Source organism: Perca fluviatilis, chromosome 1 (assembly GCF_010015445.1).
Source record: "Perca fluviatilis chromosome 1, GENO_Pfluv_1.0, whole genome shotgun sequence".
Lineage (NCBI taxonomy): Eukaryota > Metazoa > Chordata > Actinopteri > Perciformes > Percidae > Perca > Perca fluviatilis.
In genome coordinates, this window is record NC_053112.1 from 27273748 (window position 1) to 27295730 (window position 21983).

The 21983-nt window shown below is 39.9% G+C and overlaps 3 protein-coding genes across 4 annotated transcripts in view; 1 reads left to right on the forward strand and 2 right to left on the reverse strand.

Annotated features, from left to right (window-relative positions):
* doc2d (double C2-like domains, delta) overlaps nucleotides 1-17 on the reverse strand; it is a 72782-nt gene extending 72765 nt beyond the window's left edge. The window contains exon 1 of the mRNA XM_039802846.1: nucleotides 1-17. This exon is cut by the window's left edge and continues 3 nt beyond it. The gene's annotated coding sequence lies outside the window, so the exon portion shown is untranslated.
* Nucleotides 1-7877, forward strand: part of cabp4 (calcium binding protein 4) — a 23788-nt gene extending 15911 nt beyond the window's left edge. The window contains exons 7-9 of the mRNA XM_039802859.1: nucleotides 3071-3180; nucleotides 4799-4946; nucleotides 7379-7877. Coding sequence (XP_039658793.1) covers nucleotides 3071-3180; nucleotides 4799-4946; nucleotides 7379-7407 — 287 coding nt within the window. The 3' untranslated portion in view covers nucleotides 7408-7877. The remainder of the gene's footprint in view (nucleotides 1-3070; nucleotides 3181-4798; nucleotides 4947-7378) is intronic.
* A 173-nt stretch (nucleotides 7878-8050) lies between these two features.
* Nucleotides 8051-21164, reverse strand: lonrf1l (LON peptidase N-terminal domain and ring finger 1, like). Of its 2 annotated transcripts, none has more exons than XM_039802799.1 (12): nucleotides 20426-21164; nucleotides 18138-18256; nucleotides 16772-16894; nucleotides 15284-15475; nucleotides 14947-15160; nucleotides 14521-14626; nucleotides 14304-14418; nucleotides 14075-14196; nucleotides 13802-13960; nucleotides 13273-13435; nucleotides 12878-13030; nucleotides 8051-9905 (listed from the first exon to the last, which is right to left on the reverse strand). In XM_039802799.1, exons 1-12 carry the CDS (start codon nucleotides 21030-21032, stop codon nucleotides 9747-9749), a joined length of 2232 nt encoding a protein of 743 aa, XP_039658733.1. In that variant the 5' UTR covers nucleotides 21033-21164; the 3' UTR covers nucleotides 8051-9746. The 2 variants fall into 2 exon arrangements, with proteins under 2 accessions (XP_039658733.1, XP_039658743.1); XM_039802809.1 differs by lacking the exon at nucleotides 20426-21164 and adding an exon at nucleotides 19950-20271.
* Between the last annotated feature and the right edge of the window lie 819 nt (nucleotides 21165-21983).

A 21983-nucleotide genomic window follows, 5' to 3' on the forward strand; every position in this document is an offset into this window, starting at 1 on the left:
TAAATGTCATTTTGGTTCGTTTAGATGCTTGTGTGGTCCTGGCTCTTCAATGTCATTGCTGAAAAAAAAAAAAAAAAACTCTGCCCATAACGTGTCGCTATGGGGATCTGGAGGTCTGGCAATCCACGTGTAACCAACTTTGTTTAGATTGTCCCCTGCTGCAGAGTTCATCTAGCCACCTGTCAATCAAACACAGCAAGGGATCCGCCCCTCCACGGCTGAGCTGGAAAGGAGCATTTCTGATATTTCCACAAAGACCTTTTTTCTTCCTTTTAATAATAACAAACAATTAACGACATATTCAAAAAACCTATTGTCATATTTTTCGGTGATTATTGTGTGATTTTAGTTGGACTTACGTTTTAAAGGATGATTTCAACAACATACTTTCATACTTCTCTCTGGTATCTAGTTTTTTCATCTTTTTTGCCCTATTTGCTCAATTTTCTACTGAGACATTGCTTTTGGAAAGGGATATTGTTGCTGTTGTCTTTTTCGATGCTGTAAACACAACCATTGTTTTGGAGGCAAAAAATATCAGACATAGGCTAGATAAAATGTATGCATAAAAATGAAACATATGGCAAGATACCATTACAAAGATGTAATTTATCTAAATTATTTATTTTTGTAAAGGCCTGTACTAGTGTAATTACTAATAGGCTTTTTGATATATTGAGACGTCTATATGTATGTATATGTATGAGCCTGCTTCAGGATCAATTTACTCAAAAATGTAACATAGCGTTGAGCCCCGAGGACAATAACATTAATAATGAGAAAAATATTGAACTTTGGGTCCACAGTGACAGTGTAATTATTTGGTCAAAACACAGTCGCACCACATTGGATACAGTAAAGTAGTGTTTCTCAGCTGTGATCCTCATGGAGGAGAGTGCAGCTGGCTTCTGTCCTGCCAACTAGTTTCACCTGCCGTGTCCCAGGTGTAAATAATTTCCTTATTATAGGTGGTTAAAATGACAACCACATGAGAGAGCCACCGCTGCATTAACCTCACATTAATGTTCCTAGCTGATGTGCGCCATTGCAAAAAAAAGGAGCATTACAGACCATAAATACAATACTGTACATCGTATTGAATTACAGGGAGACCTGTGTCTAAAATCATCTTTCATTGCCACTTCACAAATTGATGTAATGTTGCAGCCATAAAATTGTCATCTCGGATTTTGATTATTATATAAGCTTTACACACTAGACATTGGATGTATGAGTGAAACAAGCAGAAACAATATTTGATGTTTGTCTATAGAAAAAAACTTTTTTTAGGGACACTGTAAGAGAAATATTCACAACATCAGGGCTTTGCTGGTCGTGACTACATTTTATATTTTCTGCTATGTTGCATACTGTGTAATATGAATTATTCATCTGTTCATTGATGCCTTAATTTGACCCATAAGGTAGAATGAGCTTCAGACATCCCACGCTAAATCTCTGTAGCATAATCCCTACAGAGCCATTAATACCATGAAATTCAGTCTTTTATATAACTAGCGTTGCACTATCAATTCAAAAATAATAATAATCTCATAAGACTTTTGAGAGAATTTTTCCACTCCATGATTATAAACTGACCCACTTAAGGCCCAATTCTTGAAGGCGGTGTCAGGAATCCTCTACAGACTGTATGTATATATATATATATATATATATATATATATATATATATATATATATATATATATATATATATATATATATATATATACATATATACATACATATATAAATATATATATATATACACATGATTAAAAGTGCTTTCCCTACAAGCCATAGTGCCATAGTTTGATTTTCATCCTCAGCAGTCCTGACACACTGAGCCCTGATAACATTTTTTTAACTACAAAATGACAGCATGGCTTTATTGACGTAGTCTTTCACATCGACCAAAGGCCCAGTTAATGAAAACAGGCCGAGTCTATTGGTCTACACTATCAAATAAGCCTGTCTTTTGTCAAACTAATAACATGAGCCATCCCATTCTATCAGTCTGTTTTGATAATTACCATGGGGATCAAACAAAACAAAACTGGTTCTAACTGGGTTGAAGGAAACATAATGAGCAGATAGATGGATGCATTGTTATCGCCTCCGTGCACTGACGACGTTCACCAACTTTTCACACAGAAGCTTGGTATTAAGTCAGGAGATGCAGTAGTACTACCTTTACTTAAGTACTGCATTTAAGTACAATATTGAGGTACAGTACTTGTCATGGTATTTGTACTTTGAGTATATACTTTAGAGGGAGATATTGTACTTTTTACAGTGTATGTGTGTTGTATATGTACAATTACTTGTGATACTTCAGTACATTTTGCACCTAATACTTTTTCTGGACTGAATTGCTGAATTGTGGTGTTGCTACTTTTAATTAAAACTTCTTTAATCAATATTTTTATATTAACAATGGATCCAATTACTACATGCAGCCGAATTTGAAAAAGGGGTTGCTCAAAGAGAGTTATCAACAACACAGCAATCCCCCTCATGCTCTACCGAGGGTTTAAGCATCTTTCAGCTCATTGTTTTTTTTTGGTTTTTTTTATGGCCTGCAACTTAACTGTTTTGGTTTACTTTTACCACACTCATAAACAGCAACTTAAAACCTGCTATGCATAACCTGTCCAGTACTAAATTGAAAACAAAGTAAGCAACTATCTGCTAACATTATCACCATAATGACAATGTCGTGTGTTTAGCTTGTTCAGCCCCAAATGGCTCAAAAAAGTCAATGACTGCAGGTTTGTAAGTCTAGGATCTGAAAGCTTCTTCCACCACTGTCACTAGTCAGATAATTACACAAAAGACATACTGCATGCGGCAATATCTTCAGACACCTTAATGCTTAATGCATGAATCCATATGTCAGAGACACTCCAGGGAGGCACTTGTCACTTGGTAGTCAACCTGTGTGTGTGTGTGTGTGTGTGTGTGTGTGTGTGTGTGTGTGTGTGTGTGTGTGTGTGTGTGTGTGTGTGTGTGTGTGTGTGTGTGTGTGTGTGTGTGTGTGTGTGTGTGTGTGTGTCCTGTCTTTCTGCAGGGGGTGGTCATGTAGACTTTGATGATTTCTGCGAGTTAATGGGGCCTAGGATGCTGGCAGAGACGGCTCATATGGTCGGGCTGAAGGAGCTCCGCTGTGCCTTCAAACAGGTAAGAGGTCCCCGGCTTGGAACTCTAAAGAACTCTGACTACAAGCAAGTGAAAGGGTCCTGGTGCTGTGACAGTACTTTGAAGTGTGCAACAGGACCTTTCCTTGGAGAGTACCAAAAGTGTATGGCTCTTACTTGTAAACAAGTCTGAGGGAAGAGGGCTAGCTGGCTATGAATGCAGAAGAAACGGAAAGGAAAATATTCATATCATATCGCTGATATTTTTATGGAGCCTGGTCCCTGTCATCCAAAGTGTCACCATCCATATTCCATACCTCTTTGACTCACCTGTTAATTTGTAATTTGTTCATTGGTCTATAAGAAATATCTATTGAGTTGGTGGCTCTCTTTGACATCAAACCAGAGGCAGGTACTGTACATGCGGAATTGATTGTCACCCAAAGCCAACCCCTGGTGTGACATAGTCTCCAACCAAGCAAAACAAATGAAGGGATTGTGGTATTTTATAAGCACAGATTCACACACTTGGGTTCATCCATTGAACACATTTACAACATGATAGATTTCTAATAGTAACTGCAAAACAGACAACCATGATAATGTGCTCTCAAAGATAATAACTGAAAACATATGAGAGAGTACAATATGCTACTAGGATTAATTTATCTATATTATAAATGTATCCCCAGGCATTTAGTTTGACTACATTTTGGCTCCTATTAAAAGCAAAGCGGGATCATTTAAATGACGGCAAAACAATACTTAAAAAATATTACAAATGTGATTTCTATATGGAAATATCACACAGCGTATGGATGTACAACTTAAAATGTAACAAATAATTGGAGCTATAAAGCTAGTAGTGTCAATAAAATAACCCACCCTTTACTGATCTTGAACAGTGAGCTTTGTAACCAAATTTCTATGTCAACCAACCAATCTCCTTCTGAATCAGTTGGACTACCTGAGAGCGTCATTCCTCTGCATAAAAGGTTTCAAAATGCATCCTCTATTTTAAGAGTGCAAGGCTGCATAGTCATTTACCATTGTGCCTGTCGTTTCTCAATCCCACGTGCGTCATCATCAAGCTCCTGCTGGCGCGTCAATGGCCTAGAAATTCACGTGTTCTGATGTTTGAATCCATTTGTGGGGAATAATGAATTAGCTCTCAACAACAGTACTATTCAACAAAAACGTCCACAAATTCAGAGCATAGTGTACTCTGTGACACATAAGAATACATGTTCAACTCATCCCAACTTTGCCCTCATAGTCACTTCAAAAGTCTTTCTCACTTCCGTACTAACACCTCATGAGTCAGCATTGCCCCATCTGCACACTCAAGCTGTTATTAGACTCCCAGGGACCTCATGCAGCCATGTTGTAACTATACAAATAAATGTGAAACTCTTTTTTGCATGACACGATCGTGTATGTCTCTCGATATCTTTTGCCCCCTGTCTTTATTTCTCCGCCCTATTCATCACATCATATTGTAACCAACCTCCTCATTAGCACAGAGACATTTAATCTTGTTCTTTCCTTCTCTATTCCGTGTGTCATCGCTGATCCTCTGTGATCTATTTATTTGTCTCTCCTTACTCTCTACATGTTCATGTCCCCACCTCATTGCTCTCCACTAACCGCACATGTCGCAGTTTGACTGTGATGGTGATGGAAAGATCACGCTTGATGAATTGAAGGAGGGCATGAAGACCCTCCTGGGGGAGAAGCTGAAGAAAGGCGAGCTGGAGGAGATCCTCAGCGATATTGACCTCAACAAAGACGGCAACATTGACTTTGATGGTGAGCCGGGGGCGGGGGAGTTGGGACTTGGGGGGAGTGTTGGAGGGGAGTCTTCAGGCAAGGTGTGAGAGGACATTAAAACAATTAACACTGAGACAGGGGGGTGGGTGGTGTACAGTACTGAAGGGTACTTGTAGCCCAGGGGGTACTTAATCCACAAATAACTTCAACTAATTTCTGATTTGATAATAATAATAAAACAAATCAATGAAATGGTTGAAATAGATAGTTAATGGCAATGGATAAAATAATTAAAGTAATGGAGTAGTTGAAATTCTGTACATTTTGAAAAGTGGACAGGGCCTTTATTTACCTCAAATGCAGAGGGTACCAGACCTTTATGTAAAGTAGGCTTATATTAGAGAGAGGTGGTGATTTCTAATTCCCTCTGATAAGTATATTTGGTCATATTTTAGTATCAAGCTTCCTTCTTTTCTGTCCTGCTCTGTTTGCTCTGTTAAAATGTTACTGTTAATGTTAATGTTACTAAATGTTAAAGTACAAACTTCAACATACACGCAAACACTTTATGTGTTTCAAATTAAAAGCCTTGTAACGTTTCAGTAGACAGAATCTATTCATTTCATAACAAGGCTTTTCTTGTTAACATTTGCAGGGTTCCCATATAGTACTTTTTATCTACTGCCATCTTACCGTTGGCACTTACTACGTTACTACAAAATTCAGTTTTGCTGGGATATTTACACACATGCAGCCACAGTGACTGAAATAGGACAAAACACTTTAGATGAGTAATCCAGAGCAACAAAGTGATGAGTGAGTTTATCCACCCTTGTTTTTCCACCGGGCCTGTATTTGGGGCCGGCCTTTCTTTGTTCGTGGTTGACCACGACCCCGGCCATTATTTGTCTACCAGCCTTTGTTTGAGAAAATATTGTACTTAGCTATAAGTAATGATGAACATGTGAAATAGATAAAGGTAATGTATGACCTAGCTAAAGGTAATGTAAAAACAGTTGAAATACTTTGCTAAAATGAATGGATAAATTATTGTTACATCTAGCTTTCTGCTAATCTATCATTTATTTTAAATAATAAATAGCATCCATACAGTACAGAAACAGTTCAAAATCAATTCATAACACATTTGGAACATGATGGATGTGGTGTTGATGAATGGGTTAGCTCATCATCATCAAGGCTGTGGGAGTACATCAGACTTAAAAGGTTGGTAACCACTGGTGTACAGGAGGGAAGAACGAACTAGCGAGGACAAAGCAAAGGGATCAATGAATCTCGTTGGAATGGGTTGAGGACGAAGGAGACAGAAGGAGAAAATTAGTATAGCAGGCGGGAAAAGGGTCAGATGGGAAAAGAGGGATGGTTAAGTCAAGGTGGGTTTGCTGGAAGGGCCAATCCAATCTAATCAGGAGTGCATTAAGCCAATCGATACACATGCCTGGACACCTGTCACATGTCACACAAAGAACACACACTTGGGCAGCTCAAGGACTTTGCAGAAATGTCATTACCATATTTACCTGGCGAGCAAATAAACACTTCAATGGGACACAATCTCACACACAAACTTACATGAACACATACATACACATCAATGTGCACTTAGGTAGGCGCCATGAGCCACGCATGCATGCTGTTATAGGCTGCAGCACACAAAGGGCTTAGAGGTGGGACCCTGTTTGTCTTGTCTCAGCAATCCAATAATTTACAATTATTGGGAACATATGAGAGTTCCAGAAGGGATCGATAAACAGGTGCTCCTCATTATCATCAATTAGCCCCTAGGGCAGCGTTTGAGTTGCGATCCGTCCAGCTTATCCACACACATGGGCAGAAAACAAGCATCCACAGCAGCAGTGTGAAGATCATTCTCAATATCCAGCTAACAGGTCAAACTCACGTGTTAGGACATCTAGGAGCTGCTGTTACCCTCAGTTGACTTCTATCTTATGGAAATGGTTAGAGGAGTATACCTCAAGAGATAATGTTAGTGGATTCATCTGGAATTAAGCTTTAGTGCTCAGTCAATCAATAGATCCACACCTATAGTACAATCACAAGTCTTCCAGAGTAAAGTGCTTCAGGAGGACAATGGGAAATGCAAGATAGCCATGATTGATTTAGTAAAACCTGCCTCAAGCTGTCTGCAGCTGTAGTTTTCATTGACAGGACACATCTATAGCTGTCTTGATTGACAAGTGAATCTGCAATAATGGCTACAGCGAGCTGAAACAAGTGGTAATCAAACGGATTATTATTTAAACTGATTGATGACAAGAAGAGATGAATGGAGGTGGAGAATATTTTGTCATTACATTACACACCATGAGCTGTGTTAGTTTCCGGTATGGGTTGAAATTGATGTGGCTGCATGCCCCATGCTGTCCTTTTATGACAGTGTCATTAGCCCTTATCGGTGGATCCACTGCTCTCTCTGTCTCCCTCTACAGAGTTTGTTATGATGCTTTCTGCACGATGACCTCTGATGGAAGAAGTGGAGCATACAACAGTGGATTCTCCTTTCGCTATTGTAATTTGTTTTCTGTGGCATTATATATTTGAAATGTCTGATTGTAAAAAAAAAAAAATAGTAAAGGGATTTGTTTATGTTTTCATAATAAAAGTTGAGGTTGAGTAAGTACAGAGGGTAAAGGGTGAGTTATGAAAGGCTTTACTGTATGTAACAATAATGCTGCACTGTGGCCCCCTTGTGGTTAGAAAGTGTATATACCCTACAGGTCTCCAAAATATAGCCATATTCATTTTCATTACAAACTGATTACATTTTAACTTCAGGTTTTATAAGAGACTGTAGTAGACTTATCTTGCATATGAATGTGTTAAAGGCCCCAAAAATGTATATTCTCAACTGATTTTTACTCTGTGTGATGGAGTCCTACATGAACTCTGCCAAAGTTTAACCCATAAACGTTTGGTTATTTCACATTTGAGGTTGGTGTTTCTTTCTTTTTTTGTGCTCTTCTGGCTGATTTAAAGTGGGCGGGGCTCTGTTGGAAAAAAAGTTTGGGGGGCTTTAAAGTGGATCCTTGCTGTGAGGATAAAGCTGCAAACAGCTTGCTCAAAATCTTCCATTTAATGGGTCAAACAGTGGACAATGTGCGTGAAGTTGAAAAACAAGTGCTTTTATTATTGAAAATTGATAACTTAACATTTGCCCAAAAAGCTAGATCTGTCCAAAAAGCCTTTTTTCCCCCAGATGATTTACATACAACAGACTTGACTTGAATTGTTTCTCTAAGATTTATTTATACACAATTAGTGCCTTCTACTAACTTAGGAAGAATAAAAATTCAAGCATACTTCACGCTATGGCAAAAAGGAATGGTAACCCAGCCAACATACCGTGTTTTAAAATATCAATGCAAAATGGCGTAAGGCAAATGCAGTCCCGACTGAAGCGCTGCAGGTACCGTCCTCTCTCCTCCAACTAGAGGGCAGCTTTGAATGAAGAATAATGCTAAGTAACCCATTAGTTGTACACATTATGTTTTTGTCTTGTTTTGATTCGTCATAATATTGCAAAACCCCTTTAGAATTTCTCATACAAACACGTGGTCAGAATGTACAAATACTGTATATTCTAACATATAAATTAATTCAGTTTAAGTTAATGTAATGAGTAGTTGAAGCTTTTGGTTTGGAGGAGATAAGAAATACATCAACAGAACCACTAGATCTTTAACACTTCTCGTCGTCGCACTCCACCAGGATCTCCATAAGGTCCATAACAAAAACAAACATTTTGTTTGTTTTAATAGTGCATACGACTTAGGGTTAACTGTGAGAGAAAGAAAAGCGTTTAAAAAGCATAGACTCAAGACGAGATTCCAGGGCCATATAGTGTTCTTCTGACATGATGTTAGAAGAGACAAAATGCCTTTACATGACATCTGGGAAGAATCTCAAGGTGGAAAACAGAAAAAGAAAAAAAACACACAGATCATCGCATTCTTTTAACAGGAGGGTCCTTTGCCACTACTAACAGGCAGCGATGGAAGTTGTGCATTGTAGGCATGTGGGGGGAGTGAGTACGAAGAAAACGTGATGCTCGGAAGATAAAGATTAATACTTTCATGAGTGTTTGGTACACATGCGACAGTCTTTAGTTGCACTTGGTTTTGCATAAATCTCTTTTCAATGGTTCTTTTAAACCACATCTTGCTATCAACGTTTTTGGACTTCCTGCATTTTGGATTTCGTTCTACAAATCACATCATGCCTCCTCCATATTAACATAAATCAAATCAGCATACAAAACAACAAAAAGGTCACTGGTCATCAGAGACGATACAACACAAACTATAATACTCTCTTCACCTCAGCTCAGCAAAGTGCCATCTTTAAAGAAGGTATACTCAAGATTGATTGTTGGATATACTTCTCTCTATTGCCGCATCAACAAAATATCAACAAAGTGGAGTAGGAACTGCTCTTCTCTTTTCAACAGGGTCATTCAGGGACGTCGTTATAAAAATAAACAGCATTAACAATGCGAGCAGATGAGAATAGTTTGTCATATTTCTCTTCTTTTTTTTCATAATTTCCCAGTCACAAACAAATGTGCCTCAGCGAAAGTATCCCTGAGGTGGTTTGCCCACAGTTTAAGGATGTTTCAGCTTTTGCTTTTAGCAAGTGTAGGCTTCATGTGAAGAACTGTAAAACTTTTAGCTGCAAAAAGAAAAGTTGAAGGATCAGATGGCAGTAGAAACAAAAGTTGGCGAAATGTTGTTACAGGGTTGCTTGAATGTCATTTCAAAGTTTAAAGGATGGTTGCGGTGGTGATGAGAAGAAGAAGCTCTAGTTGTTGGGGATGCTCTGCAGATATGTGAGGATGTGCTGGATCTTCACCAGGCGTTCTTTGAGGCTGGTCATGGCGAGGACAGACAGCTGGTAGCGTGGGTCGATAGGCAGAACAGCCAGCAGCCACCAGCAGCACGCTGGACCATTAGGAGTTGCCTAGAAGAGAGGAGGAACCGTATTAGATATTTGTGTGTGAAAATAGTTGTGCACAGCTCCTGCTGCCATACAGAGTTTTGTGCCGCTACATTCTTGCACAAACCAAACCATTTCTGCAGTTACCCCAGGCCTGTAGCTGTTTCCGATTTAAAGATTTCCAGTATGCGTGTGATACTTCCAGTTACACAATTGGTATTGAAGTGAAGTACTCATTTTGTATTGATTGCGGATTGTGTATATACTCCGCCCTACAACACTGGAATAAGTTCAAACAAGAATGTTGTTTTACATAATACATAATCTGCCAGATGAATGCATGTCTGCGTCAAAATGACATGGCTGAAACAGCCCTGAGCCAGTTACAGAATGTGCTTAACTCCTCTAAGAATCTCAAGTTAATGATGTCTACTATGGCTGTGCTACATTTTACACTGGCCATTAGCTAAAGAACTGCTGTATTTTTCCCTGGAACAATACATTTTTCTGAAGTTATGTTAACACCAAAAATCATGGTCAATGCTTTCCTTTTGTAGCATGTAGACATGATAGAGTTGGAGATTCTTTTCATGACACTCTTCTGATGCAACAGGGCTGGTGGGATTAGGTAGGGAGCCCCCATAAAGCTCTTTAGCCTTTATTGTCAATGGACTCCGCCCCGGGGTTGTCCTAATAGCGCAGCTGTAATCCCTTTCGGCGCTGCAGGCTACGAGCCAGAGCTGAGCACACACACAACAACTGAGTTCCGGTATTAGAACGTCTGAGGAAGGTGAATCCATGGTAATGTGGGTTTCCCCGAAAGGCGAGTGTGTCATGAGATTAGACAGAATAATCGGCAGCGTCTTGCTGTGTCAGACAAGGTAATAAAAGCCTTAGAAACCGTAAAGTACTTTGAAGTAAATTACTGCTAGAGAACAGCTGCTACCGATTCGGATAATGATATAGTAGATAACAATAGTTTGTATTGATTGGTGTTCCTTTGATTATCTGCATACCTGGTTATTTAAGATTATTTTTTTGGGCTTTTTCCACCTTTAAAGAAAGGGGAGAGAGAGGGGGGGGGGGGAGACATGCAGGAAATCGTCACAGGTCGGAGTCAAACCCTGGACCTCTGTGTCGAGGCATAAACCTCTAAATATACGTGCGCCTGCTCTACCCACCGAGCCAAGCCAGCCACATTCCTGGTTTAGGGCTGGGCGATATGGCCTAAAAAAAAAATCCCAGATTTAAAAAAAAAAAAAATCTGATTTAAGATTTAAATCGATTTTTTTCTCACTCTACTTAAAATCAATCTGCAGATGACAAAGAAAATGGTCAAAACTAGTTTTATTTTGTTTTGATTCATACACACATGGGGCATGTATACCATTATGAATATTCATGCCAATTTTGTGTAAATATAAATTGGTTTGAGCTTGTTTTTTTTGGGGGGGGAAGGGGGCTATATATTCAGCAACAACAAAACGGATGCGTGAGATAAAGCTGTTTTCACACATACAGGTAATTCACTTCTCGTTCCTCGCTAAAAGTTCAAATCATTTTAACGTTATTGCGCAACCTTGCCCCTATTTTCACCTGTTGCTGAGTAACGTACGTTAACATCCCATGGTGGTCTCTTGAATGTAGCATACCTGTAGCAAGCTCCTTCATAGCGATAAAAACAAATGTCGAAGCGGAGCTCCGTGCTACAGAGCAGCGATTGCAAGTTGTTTAAGCCGCTACAGACCTCCGTCACAGCTCGGTTGTATCAGAGGCATTTAGTAGATGTGTTGAGCCGCAAAAGAGTTCCTCAACACCGCCTCTGGTGCCCCGTATGGCGCTCCTTCAGGTCAGCTGTAGCTGGTGGTTCAGTTATCCGAGAATAGGTGACTCTCAGCCGGGGACAGTGCACCGCGAGCGGCCGGCCATTTTGGCGGAGATTACAGATAAGTAAGTAATGAAACGACTGGTTAAGAAAATAATTAATGTTAGTCCCTGTCGCTGCCATGTTGTTTGTGTATCTCTATGGCAAACGCGCGGGGGGAGGGATGAGCCCGTTCGGAGCTACGGGAGCCCAGAGGGGAGCGTCGGCGGATGTTAAGGAGAAAATCGATTTTTCATTTAAACAAATCCACGTTAACTACACATTCGAGTTAATCGATAAAATCGATTTATCGCCCAGCCCTAACCTGGTTATTTAAAAAGTTGTGATGACAACATGCACTGGAAGTTGGCAGTTAACTACATCTTGTTCTTAATAGTTTCTGCAGCACCATCTGCTTAGCTGTGACATGCTTCCAACTTACTGCTGCAGAGGATTTTCACAAATTGATCTGCGACACAAACCACTACTTCTAAGTCACTAACACCACAAATACAAATTTTTCTATCAATTCGTATTCGGGAAACCCAACACCCCAAAAGAAGTTAAACTAAGCACAAGGTATCATTTTCCAGTTTACTAGTTCTAGTTATTCATTTTAATAAGGCCAATGCCAGCCACTCATTTCACCCCTCCAATATATCAGCAAAGTGCAATTTTAGTGTGTAATAAGACGTAGATGTAGATGCAAGAGAACCAATGCAAAACAGATGGACCACAGGCTCCTCGCTGCCGATGGGCATCGCTGTTTTGTGGTATGGTGTCATAGCGACAACTACAACTAGTTTACGACAGCGCTGACGGATTATTTCCGGTTCAAAAACCAACCCCAGCGGAGTGGGGAGGGGCAGTTGAAGCATGCGCAGATGCTTAAACCAATCGAAGCCCGGTTAAGGTGTATACATGGAGGAATACCCCGGTTACTGAAGGAGTTCTCTACCTCTGTTAACCAGGTTATTAGAACTCTGAGTTTAACCGGGGTAAGGTGTTTACATGGCGTTTAACCCAAATATAATCGTTTTTTTAAACTGCATGTAAACGCACTGACTGATGTGTAGTTAAAGATTATACTCCTTAAGCAAAACTGGACAAGGACAGTGTGCTGAATGTTTACCTGGATGTCAGCTTCGCGTTCTGGCATTGGTCCAAAGTGCTGCAGGATCTGGTTGTGGAAGTGGATCTTGAGGTTCTGGAACCAGACGCGGGCCTGCTCATACACCGCGTCATGCAGCTCTTGTAGCCTCTCTAGCTCGTCACTGTCCTCCACCTAATGCAATTTTTTTTTTGTCGATCAGTCACTTTTGGATTTTTTTAAACTTAAAAATACATTCCTTAAAGTAATTGGATGAAATGAATGATAAATGAATGTCTAGAAAATCCCCACATCAACCCCTGCAGACTTGAAAGGTGGTTTCATATATCTAAAACCCCGATTTTGGATGGAGTATGTTTATAAAAGCACAACATACTAGATAATATCATTCAAACGATAGTTATTGTGGTTCTTACCCTGGCGTCACCCAGGTGCTCAATGTCAGCAGTACTGTAACCATCCTTCATTCCTCGGGACAGGACCCGGAAGCGTTTTCCTCCGATGGTGTCCACTACTGATCGTCCGTCAGGGAGAAAATGGACACTCCTGATGGTCAGCATGCAGCCAAAATCTACAAACCTGCAGGGATGGACACAATTTAGTTTTTGGTTTATTTGGACAATTGTGTTTTGGCAGCCAAACTTGACCAGCCCGTTGGCTAGCTAGCCCAGGCTAGCAGAGTCTGTAGGAAGTTACAGGGTCGGCAGGGACCGGAAAGTTGATTTCCCGATCCTGATGAGGGGACTCATGGCCACATGCCACATAAACTAATAATTGCAAAATGGACAATTCAGCATACATTTTGTCGAGCTGACTAGAGAGTTTCCACACCTTCTAGAACAACATTAAGAACGTATTATAATTAATTGTTTGTATTTATCATTACATAATTTTTTAATTCATACCAATCCATGTGCTTGCATGTGTTTGTGCTTGTATGCTTACCCTTTCTGGGGATCATTAATACACATCCCAAACTGCCGCGTGCCTGTGTCCATGCAGCGGCGAATCATGAGGCGGTAACGTGGCTCGAAGACATGTAGGGGGCAAGGCACGGTGGGGTAGGCCATGGTACACACAAAGATAGGCACATTCTTCGTCGGACTGCACAGAGGGAGAGAACATTTTAGACCCTTTGAGCCTCTCTGAAACTGCTGCATACAGAAACTTCTGATGATGAGTGTTGGAATCAACCAGGCCAGAGACAGACATTCTTACTTAGAAAGCTCTTGGGTCTCCTCCAGGTGAGTTTTAGTCCTCTCTGCATATTCCTGACTCCAATACTGTTTGATCAGCGTGTCCAAGACGGTTGTTACCATGTGCTTTCTACATGCTAGATACTGGACAGAGCAGGATATGAATTCATGATTAAAACAGGAAGCAAGAAACATATTTTACTTGGCTAAACTTAATATCGGGATTCAATAAATGCAGCGTGGTCTCTCACCTCTTTCAGGCTCTCTTTACAGAGGGGACACTGGGGCGTATGGTCCAAGCAGCGTTCCAAACAGTTTTTACAGAAGGTGTGTCCACATGGCGTAGTCACAGGCTCATAGAACAACCTGTATTGATCACAGAGATGCAACATCCACGTGTTCATTTGAAACTTCAGTCATTTACAAGTGTGCAATGTGTGCATTTGGCCCACTAGTGTGTGACCTTACCTCATGCAGAGAGAGCACTCCAAGTCATTGGCGTCCAGCAGATCCTCAGGAACCCTTCTGCAGGTTTTAGCTTTGGCAGCCTTTTGTTTGGAGCCTTTCGCCACACCTAAAGTCAACCAGAGAAAAGAAAGCTTTTCACTATTTATTTTCACTGACAAATGTGGTGCTAAGAATTCATTATATACGTTTCTGGGACATACGATCTGCTTATTATTCATTTGAATTGAGTGTCTACCCCACCCATCATATTATTCCTTGCAAAAGTGTCAAAGTGTCCAATTAATTAAAATTTTACGCACCATTAAGAATATAGGTTTTGAGTTCTTACATTAGATATTGATGTGAACAGAATCAGAAGCGATTTTCCTGAATTCTAATACATTTGGAAGAACATAAAGCAATGCAATTGCCGGATTGGCCACGGACCTTGTTTTTTAAGCTTGCTACTGCCATTGTCCACAACACAGTGTTCTGTGTCTGACACCGACAACTTCCTCTTCAGCAGGCTGGCCTTGTCCTCGTCGCCCAGCTGAGGAGCAGAGCAAACTCTCTTGAGCCCTTCCTCAACACAACTAGAGCCATGCATCCGTAGTGAATGAGCTCGGCTGAGACCAGGCCGCTCCAGGCTTTCCCAGCGTTTCTAAATAATTATAGAAGACCAATGGTGAGAAGATTATGACTGTCTCTTATAAACAAGTGTCAACAGAAGCATTGAAGCAACTCATTGATAAACAACATGTATCATCATTCAGTCTGCTAGTACCTCCTGGTTGTCCAGATGGTGGTGGGCCGAGGCGGTGCGGACCTGGTGTTGTCTTTGGACGGGGCTGTGTGGTCCAGCTTGGGCATCGGCCACGAGGCTTTTACTGCGCAAGTGAGGCGACGTGTTCAGTGTCGTTTCCCTCAGGCCGACCTTGACATTCTCATCAGTGGGGGAGAGCAGGCCACACAGGATCTGTAAACAGCACTCAGTTGGTCAGCCTGTACATAGGATTTTAGAAGTCTTCACATTTGTGAGGGAGACATTATGTTTAAAGAGTGATTTTGTCAAGTTTATTAGAAAAATTAAGTACTTTGAAATTAACATGTTTTTAAGTTTTTTTCAAGGCTCGAAACAGTGTGCGGTGAGCAAAATATAGACGCCATGGACTATGCTGTGTTCAATTTGCCATGGAATGTCGGAATTTCTGGGTGCCCAGTCGGAAACTGTATATATGTCTGCGGTCGGAAATGTCAACTCTGAAAGATATTTGCTCTATGAAAGACATTGACAAAGACGAAAACTATGGACATTTACTCTATAATTTTATTTTAGTTAGTTTTGCAAACAGACAATACAGTTTTAGTTAGTTATCGCTTTTATGTAATACCTCATTTACCTCATGTACACGTGTAACCATTTGCTCTTCATCGTTTGGATGCCTCGTCCTATCTCTGTGAGGGCAACTAGGCATGGCCCGGTTACCGGTTTCAAGGCATACCGCGGTTTGAAAAAGACACAGGTTTCAAAACCACTAGAATTTATTAGTCATACCGTTCCTAAGGTATGAGCTGTTTTATGAGTCTTCAAGGACAGAAAGTGCAGTTTAGAAATCACTCTCCCGGTCAATGCACAGTGTGTTTCAAAATAAAATACATTATGTTCAATGGAAAAAAAGTTGTTTTTTACCCAGACATTTAAAAAACTAATACATTTATAGCTGTCATTTCAATACCGTAATACCGTGATATTTTTGCTAAAGTTATCATAACGTCAGAACCACCAAGCCTAAGGGCAACAAAGATGGAGTCATTTTCAATTGCATTAATATTGAATATCTTATTAAAAACACAGAAATACAAGGGTACGGTCATCAGGATTCCTTTAAAACACAGCATCTCTACCTTGTTTCCGGTTTAACTGTTTATTTAGTCATAAAGCTTAAGTGGAATGTTAAGATCCATGCCATGAAAAGAGGTTCCATTAAGTCAATGTAATATAATATACATTTTGCTAGCTATGAAAAATAGAACAAACGGCTTTGTGCAATAAAAATCATAATGGTTGAGCTTTACGTTTCCGGCTATCCAATAAAAAAAATTGGGACACTCATGTGCCTAGGTTCCTTGAAGCAATGATACAAGTTTGACTTAAACCTTTGGCTTACAGTGAGGCCAGCTCCTCCAGCCTACTTGCATTGACACCGTGTGACTTCAACTCAACTGACTGACTTTAGAATGACAAAACCTTTTTTCTCTTTAATTCTCTCACTTTTTCCACTTGTCTTTTAGCACAGGGGAAGTCCTCGTCCACAGCCAGACAGTGGAGGAAGACTTGGAGGGACTCGTCCACTTGGCCCATCTCATGCAGCACCATAGCTTTCCTAAACAAAGCCTGAAAGGACAAAAAAGTAGAGTTATACTACCGTACCAGCATTTATGTTCATGTGTATTCACTCTCATGCTTAGTTAACTGCTGTGTACACAAACACCAGTCCATCTTTAAACCTCTATCAACTAGGGGTGCACGATTCAGAAAATGTCACAATTCAATATAGATTTTTAGGCTCAAGATTCGATTCAAAATCAATTTGATTCAAAAACGATTCTCGATTCAAAGTATGTAAATGTAGTTACTTTTGTCATATGATTGCAGTAGACATACAATAAAAAAAAATAGAAAATCAATTTTGAAATCGGTAGAGCTTGAATCGAGATTCGAATGTGAATCGATTTTTTTGCACACAACGACTATCAACTTTGCTCTTGCTGGTAAGTGTTTATGCTTTCATGTAATTTAAGAAGACCAGATTTTTATTAAATGCAATACATTCATGCTGTTAAATAAATCAATACGAAATACGCTTTATTTTGCATGATATACTTTGCACCACAGATAACGCATTTCTTAGGCTTCAACACAGACATTTGGTCTCATGTTACTGATGTAATAGTCAATAATAGCTTGACCTTAATCACTGCATTCTCAGTCATGGTCTAGAAGAACTCTAGTCACGATACTCTTTTGTAACTTATTTACGCGAAATAGAAGGCCTTTTATACAATACGAAAAATAGCATGAAGTCGTAAAAATATGCCTTGTAAACAAACAAACAAACAGGGTCCCTGCTAAGAAATTATTCTTGGGCTATGATTCAGGAAATTCATCCGCCAAGACGCACATCAAAAATGTACTTTTAAAACGGTTATTCTAGAACAAAGCTAATGAATGAATAAACATGATTCTGTGTATCTGACGTCTGTAAACCGGTCTCCACTAAACTTGTAACTATAATACAATGACACGACAAATGAGGTGCTCCCTGTCTGTGGCTTAGTAATGACCGGCTGGCCAATATATCAGAAGAGACTGACGTGCAGAATGAACACATGCCAGTCTCTCGTAAGGAGAGGCAGGTGTGTGAGCATGCGTACACAACCTGGTAATGTCACAATCCTTACAGCACCAACAAAATACATTAAATTAGGTACCATATCTGACTCTCTGATCCGATTAGCCTCTCGTCATAAAGTCATACCGATAGTGACCATTTGCCTAATAGAAGAGATTTTCAATATGAAATAACGTTTCTGTAGCATGGTTTAACAAATGACTACAGTATCAGTAAGTAACCTACTTCAGCAGAACAGCTGAACCAGGGACTAAGTTCTGTGTCCTTTAAAGCCGGACGGTACTGTTTCAGAGCCATGTAAGCCTCCGCCCGAGACAGTCGTGCCAACGCTGTCGTCTCTGGATCTAAGACATGAGGAAGAGGGGGGAGAAAAATCTTTTATTAGCTATAAGAAAAGGGTTTTATTTGAATATGTATCTTTAAATATTGGAAAGCACAGCATTTTAGTTTAAACACAAGTAACATCATACTAAATTATACTGACTACATCAAATTACCTTTAATTTAATGAGCAAACCTACAACCGCCCTTACTTGCATGGTTAGATAGTGTTTACCTCAGCACAACGTTTTAAACCTCTGTCAGTTCCTGTAAGTCATACGTTGCATAACCACATGATAAACCTAAATTATATATTAACTTTGTCAGTGAATTCTCAGCAAACAAGGCAAAAGACAAATAAGTCACAAGGACATAAAGAGAAGACTGCATTTTATATTTCTGTTCCTAGTTGTATTAAAGGGGACACAAGAGCTACAAGCATTGGCATGTACTCAAAATCAATAGCAAGCAATATTAACAAGCCTAAACCAACTCTAAACACTTTCAAAAATGGCTAAATTACTTGTAATAATAATTAAGTATAAACATGTACATGACCATTTATACCTGTGGATGTGGATCGTGTTAAAATCAGGCATTACTAACAAATTAATTATATTAGTGGATTAAGTTTACCTGCAATCCATCAATAAGACTACTTTCTTCAAGGACTAAAGTTGAAATTTTTCTGCACATGGCAGCTACCATCAAGTGAGAGAAATAGGGTCATTTTTTACAGACTTTCATGTAATCTGACTTTCTGCAACCTGGGGAGTCGCCCCCTGATGGAAATTAGATACGATGCAGGTTTAAGCCACTCCGGCATTGGCTTTACTTGACCGGAAGATCCGTCCATTTAGAGCTGGGCAATATATCGATATTATATCGATATCGTGATACGAGACTAGATATTGTCTTAGATTTTGGATATCGTAATATCGTGATATGACATAAGTGGTGTCTTTTACTGGTTTTAAAGGCTGCATTACAGTAAAGTGATTACCAGACTGTTCTAGTTGTTCTATTATTTGCTTTTTCCCCCACTTAGACATTATGTCCAGATTACTGATGATTACTAAAGTGTGAAGATATGTTGTTAAAGCACCAATTGTCAACCCTAGAATATCACAGCAATATCAATATTGAGGTATTTGGTCAGAGAATATCGTGATATCTGATTTTCTCCCTATCGCCCAGCCCTACGTTCATTATCCATTATTTACATTCTATATTCACAGCCATTCCAGTAAGTAGGGCCTGCATGGTAGTTCATACCAGGGCCCACCTAAATCATACATGGGCACCTGCGTTTGTCCTGCAATGACGTGTCAAAACGGCTGCTGTAAAAGAGGCCTAGTCCTTCAGAGTGCAGTGAAAGGAAGGTCGTGATACTAACAACACTGCAACTTCTTTTAATGCAGGAACTGCTCAGTTAACTTGCAGGCCGTTTCCAAATTCAGGTTACCTCAACTGGAACATCTGGGCGTTTAGTGCCTTGCTCAAGGGCACTTTAGCTCATTGTTGTTACTGGTGAAAGTGACATATCTCATTGACTTCACCTATACAAGCTTTTACTGGGATTTGCACACAATCTTCTGCCACAGAAATAGCCTCGTGTCTCTCCTTGCATAACGTTAGGAACTGTTACAAAAGCAAACTCACTGCCTGGCTGAGTGTCTATCTGGACCACCAACCCTGACTCATAACTTTACCCACCAATGGCGTATTCATCCTCTTGTGGAATGTATATGAAACTGTATGTCCTAACAGATATAACAGTTACAAAACACAGAAGCCCTCCCTTTGATAAATTACAAAACCTGCTCCACGTAACTGCCTTATGCAACTTGCACAGAGCGCGCATGCTCAGCTGGTGAACTTTCGTAAGCAGGACCAGCTTACACGGCAGATAATGGGAGGAGACTGTAACCAGTACCACGCATGGAGTAGCTAGGTTTTCAAAATGTTGGCCAGTAAAACGTACTCTACTTAGCCCGTTGGTGTCCACAACAAAGAATATCATGATACCGTGTTCATATTCAAGTAACGTTGTATAATAGTTACATAGAAAACGTCCCAGTGACACATGTTCCTACCATCCTCACTGAGAGTGCGCAGCAGACACACACCACCAGAGAACCTCCCTCTTACACCTTAAAACATGCACATAGGGTTATTTTAACAACACTTACCACATTGAATAACATCGGTTGCTAGCGACACAGCTTCTTGGTAGCACCTTCTTCTACATAGCTCATCCACTTCACATATCTTTTTAGACTTTTTCAGCTCGTCGGGGAACCATTTTTCTAAAAGTCCGCACAGCATTATATTCGCTTTCTCCTCGCCGCTAACGGGTGCATTGCACAGCCTACATTTGGAGAGCAGCCGTCGTCGTAAACATCTTTTACAATACGAATGACCACAGGCTATGGTCACAGGCTCACCTAAAAAGCTATGACAGTTAGGACAGTCAAACACATCATCGTCCACACAGCTATCCCCTGCCTCGCGACCCCGGCCCGAAAGTGAGTCTAGTACAGCCGCTTTTCTCTTAAAGTTGCGGAGGATACAGTCCACGAAGGTGCTTAATTGTTCTGGTCGCACAGGGCCATACTGCAAAGCCACTGAAAACAAATCAATGGCTTCTTTTAGGCAGTTTTCCGAAGCTAAAGCATTGGCTTTTTGTAGTATAAGTTGATGGTGGTCCTGCCCTTCCGAGACGTTGTCCGAGTCAGTGCCAATGAAGAAGGCGCTTCTCTCCTCCGGTGCGTCCTCCACTTGCGGTTGGAGCGACATTGTAGCGTCAAAAAAAATAAATGTAATGTAGTTTTTCTTCTGTTTACGTGTAGCCTATATTCATTTCTTTAGCTGCCGCGGTCCTTCACAGTGTAGTGGACCGACAGCCACCCGATTGTTACATAAAAAAATATCGTCACGTGAAAAGCAAAGTCGTGCCCTGATTGGTCGGGACGTCTCGGTTACAAAACCTGTATTCGAAAGTTTCATAACTACGTTTACAGGACGTTATTGATCATATATAAAATATTACAAAACATTGTGCATAATAGATAAAATATCAGATGATCAAATTGAAAAATTATCATTATAACAGCTTGTAATTATACCTGAAACAAAAAATAAGAAAACTAACAAAAATTCATGCATTCAACTGCAAAAGGTACGAGGGATATGTAAACTTAAACACATTATACAACTTAAATATATTTATTACAGAGCATTTTTACCAATTATGTGAGAGGTCTTAATTGCTTTCTTGTTCGTTGACGTCACTATTTTAGAGTCAATGAGATAGGATATTGTAGTTCAATACAGAACATGCGGACATTAGGTGCACATGGGCTCTGAAGCTCTCTAGCCTTATGTGATATTTGCCTACAAGACATACACCTATGTTATTGTTGAACGCGGCAAAAACGAAGCCTCACAAAGAGTGAAATCCCTAATGAAAATCCTGTAAGTGCTTCGATTATGTTTATATCTCCATAATAATTGCTTATTATAGTAAAAAATTTGGAGTTGGTGTTCCTATATCAAAAGTTGCATTAAAGTAGTCAATCTATAACCTGAACTAAAATCTTTAGGGACACAAAAAAAGTAAGATATTCTAACATGACTGAAAGCCATTAAAACAAAGTAAACCATCTAATGTAGGTACGGTCTTTATAGACATCATTATTATTCAATCCAGCGGCTAGTTGTTTTACAAATTCCATTAACATAAGGGAT

What these genes read in the sequence shown, in the direction of transcription:
- lonrf1l (XM_039802799.1), bottom strand. Translation starts at nt 21,032, where the DNA reads ATGTCGCTCCAACCGCAAGTGGAGGACGCACCGGAGGAGAGAAGCGCC. An exon ending in CTAAAAGACAAGTGGAAAAA is followed by an intron (nt 15,476 to 16,771) that starts GTGAGAGAATTA and finishes TGCTGTTTACAG; the next exon opens with ATCCTGTGTGGCCTGCTCTC. An exon ending in GAGACCCAAGAGCTTTCTAA is followed by an intron (nt 13,961 to 14,074) that starts GTAAGAATGTCT and finishes CCCTCTGTGCAG; the next exon opens with TCCGACGAAGAATGTGCCTA.